This window comes from Nanorana parkeri, unplaced genomic scaffold (genome assembly GCF_000935625.1).
Source record: "Nanorana parkeri isolate BGI_ZX_2015 unplaced genomic scaffold, ASM93562v1 scaffold505, whole genome shotgun sequence".
Classification (NCBI taxonomy): Eukaryota; Metazoa; Chordata; class Amphibia; order Anura; family Dicroglossidae; genus Nanorana; species Nanorana parkeri.
Window position 1 is genome coordinate 216260 of NW_017306773.1, and position 3249 is coordinate 219508.

General features: G+C 40.8%; 1 protein-coding gene across 1 annotated transcript in view; it reads left to right on the forward strand.

Moving 5' to 3' along the window:
* Positions 1–1965, forward strand: part of SLC9A1 (solute carrier family 9 member A1) — a 65029-nt gene extending 63064 nt beyond the window's left edge. The window contains exons 10-11 of the mRNA XM_018561163.1: positions 353–425; positions 1650–1965. Of these exons, the coding sequence (XP_018416665.1) occupies positions 353–425; positions 1650–1924 (348 nt within the window). The 3' untranslated portion in view covers positions 1925–1965. The remainder of the gene's footprint in view (positions 1–352; positions 426–1649) is intronic.
* The last annotated feature ends 1284 nt before the right edge of the window (positions 1966–3249 follow it).

Consider the following 3249-nt stretch of genomic DNA (forward strand, 5'->3'; position numbering starts at 1 on the left):
ATATATAAACTAGAACACCGCCAGGGGTGTTTTCCATGGTTACCTCTATTTAGGTCACATGGTTTGAATCTTTCATAAAAAGAACTGTTGCTGCAATCACTTGAACACCCCAAGCAGTGCCCCATATGCCTGACATTGTGTGTGTAAAAACAAAATAGATACACACACACACGTCCAAGAAAGCAAGAATGAAAAATAATGCATTGATGTAATAATGATTTTAAAGTAGATGAAATGATGATAAATATTTTAGAGTGGTTTAATAAGGCTTAATTATTATCTTTGAAACTAACATTAAAAGTTTCATTAAAATACCACACACAGACTCTTCTAATTGCTTTGTTTGTTCTAGGCTAATCATTATTTGACTGTTCCTGCACACAAGTTGGACTCTCCCACCCTTACCAGAGTTCGTGTGGGTTCAGGTGAGAGCAAATTATATTAATGTGTGTGCCCAGCACTTCATGTTATGTAATATGTGGGTTCTCCTAAATCCCACCTTATTCACAGTAGTGTGTGTGTACACGCACACGTGTGTTTGTACGCAGAGCCCCTACTTATCACTGGTGATTTTTGGTCCCAAGAGTGTCCTTGTTGAGAGCAATATGTTGGTCCTGACACCCTCCTTGTTCCCACTCTCATATGAACCCTGATTTTTCTCTTGTGCACTATATGGGCTTTGGATCTCTTTTTCTTTCAATAATATGCAGACCCAAAGGACTTGCTCATCTTCAGTAATATTTTGGCCCAACAAGCTTACTAGTTCACTTCTATATCAATATATGGACCAATTCACTTACCAGTATTATGTAGAGCAGAGTTGTCAAACTCAATTTCATCACAGGCCGCATCATTATGGTTGCCCTCAAAGGGCCGGTTGTATCTGTAAGACTATATAAATGTATCTACGCTTTATCATAATAAATAATTGCCTCTACATACCATTATTACTGGTTTTAGTAAGAACTTAATAACTAGCTCTGAAAGTAGAAGTCTAGTAAAAATGTCAATTAGGTGCCTGTTCAGGTTCTATGGTGGTCTGTGCGGGGGTCTATGCTGGGCTGTGCGGGGTTTTAAGAGGGCTCTGCAGTCTCATTAGGGGTGCTGGTCAGTCTAGGTGGGTGCAGGCAGCGTGGATCCACAAGGAAGGAGGCGATTGGCTGCTGGTGCTTTAAAGAGGCGTCGCGATTCACAGGAAGGCTGCCAGGACCTTGCTGGGGACCTCAGCAGCCTTCCTGTAAAGTCTAGTGCCTGTTTACAGTGCCGGCTTCGGTTTAAAAATGTAAACCGCCGGCATCGTTGCTTAGAATCGGGGCATTTTTCAGAGTTCTCATGAAAATGCCCAGTATCAGCACTGATACAGGTAATGCCACATCCCTAGTCAGTATATCCAAAGTGTTCTGTCGTCCTCTCTGCTGCCGACTGCTAAGACAAGGTGGGGTGGAGTCGAGGGGGTTGCTGCAGGAGTGGTGCGAGGGCCCGCAGACCTCTTGTTTGACACATGTGATGTAGAGCTTAGTGGCCCACTGAACCTGTCCCTTGTAATAGTCAATACAGTCCCAAATTGACAATATGCTGTATAGATTTACACTTGCTTGTTATGACCTAACCTGTTTCTACCGACCTTACATTTTTCTTCTTTTCATTAGACCCTGTTGCATATGATCCAAAATCGGATTCTGAAAATGTCCCTGTAATCACTATTGACCCAGCTTCACCTGAATCTGTAGATATTGTGGATGAAACCCAAGAGGAAGAAGATGAAGGTGGGATTACAATGGTAGCAAGAGAGCCACCTTCACCAGGGGCAGATGATGTGTTTGGCCCCAGTGACAGCCCTAACACCCAGAGGTTACAACGCTGTTTAAGTGATCCTGGACCTCAGCCCGAAGAGGACCAGCCTTTCCTGCCAAAGAAGGACTGATCCATAATTCTCTGTTGGACTGAGCCAAACAGCACTGAGACCTGTAAAGTAGTCCTTTGCCTCAATTTTACACTCCTCGCCAACACTTTACTTGTTTGCTTGAAATGCCTTTTTGCTATTTTGTTCTTGTTTTATGTTTCCGTTCTCCTCCTACATTCTCATTCGTTGTTTTTTTTCCATAATTTTTTTAATATATTTTATTTTATATTTCTAACCAAAGAATTATAAACTTGCTAATATTTTTTGGATAGTTTTTTCCATTTTATTGCTGTTTTATATACAAGGTGAAGGGTCTTTAAGCTGTTGATTATACTCCTCATACATGTCTAAACCAATGCAGTTTTCTTTCAAGCACTGAGCTCCTATAAAAATATCAAGCTAAGCCGAAATAGACAATTGCATGTCTAGGTCTATGGGTGGCTGGCATGGATAACTTGCATTACAGCTTCAAGAATGAGGCTAAACCCACTTTCCAACTGCAGATTTAGCTCATATGAATGTATAATAGGATTATTAATGCACCTACAGAAATGTACTCTTTACATGCACACCAGCAGTTCAGTGTCTGTACATCACCACGGTACTCCAGCTTCTTGATCGTTGTTTTGAAATGCATTCTTCCTTAGCCCCATTGGGTGATTGGCACGCTCTGTCACTGTCTGTAGCTAGATTCATATATTACAGACTTGTTAGAAAAGACACAGACTTTTCCTGCATCATATTTCTCCAGCAAACACTTCACAGCGCTGCCTCTACATTTGTAGAGGGCAATTGATTGTGCAATAATAGCGCCAGGTCTTGTGAATGCTTGTGCAAGGGAGATATGTGCATGCATCATGTGCCTTTGCTCTGCATACAGAAGATGTGTCTAGGTTAAGCAGTTTACGAGTGTATACCTGTTAAATGTGTGCAGAGATGCCTTTGCGTGCTCAGTTCTCCTGCACAGTGATTCTTTGCAGTCTTATTTATGGAGGTGATTAGCATTCTGGTATCTGTGAGAAATATAAAAGAGGTTTTTTTTTTATTTTGAAAATAGAAAATAAATGTATGGTTTTTAAACTCTGTGTTTATTTTTTGCAAAACATTGTATTAAATAGTAAACCCAAGTAATATAAGGTTATCTGCTGCTGATCTCCTGCAGCCACTTTTAGCTGCTTCTGGTCTACATGCACTCACTCCAGGGTCAACTGCTTCCAGATACTGCAAAAGAAAAAAAATGCATAGTGCCACCTCCATGTGAAGAATCGGTTATTGAAGAATACACAAATGGTTAAAATATACTCAAGTGTACGTTGAACAAACGCATTAAGGTACATAATCAGCTG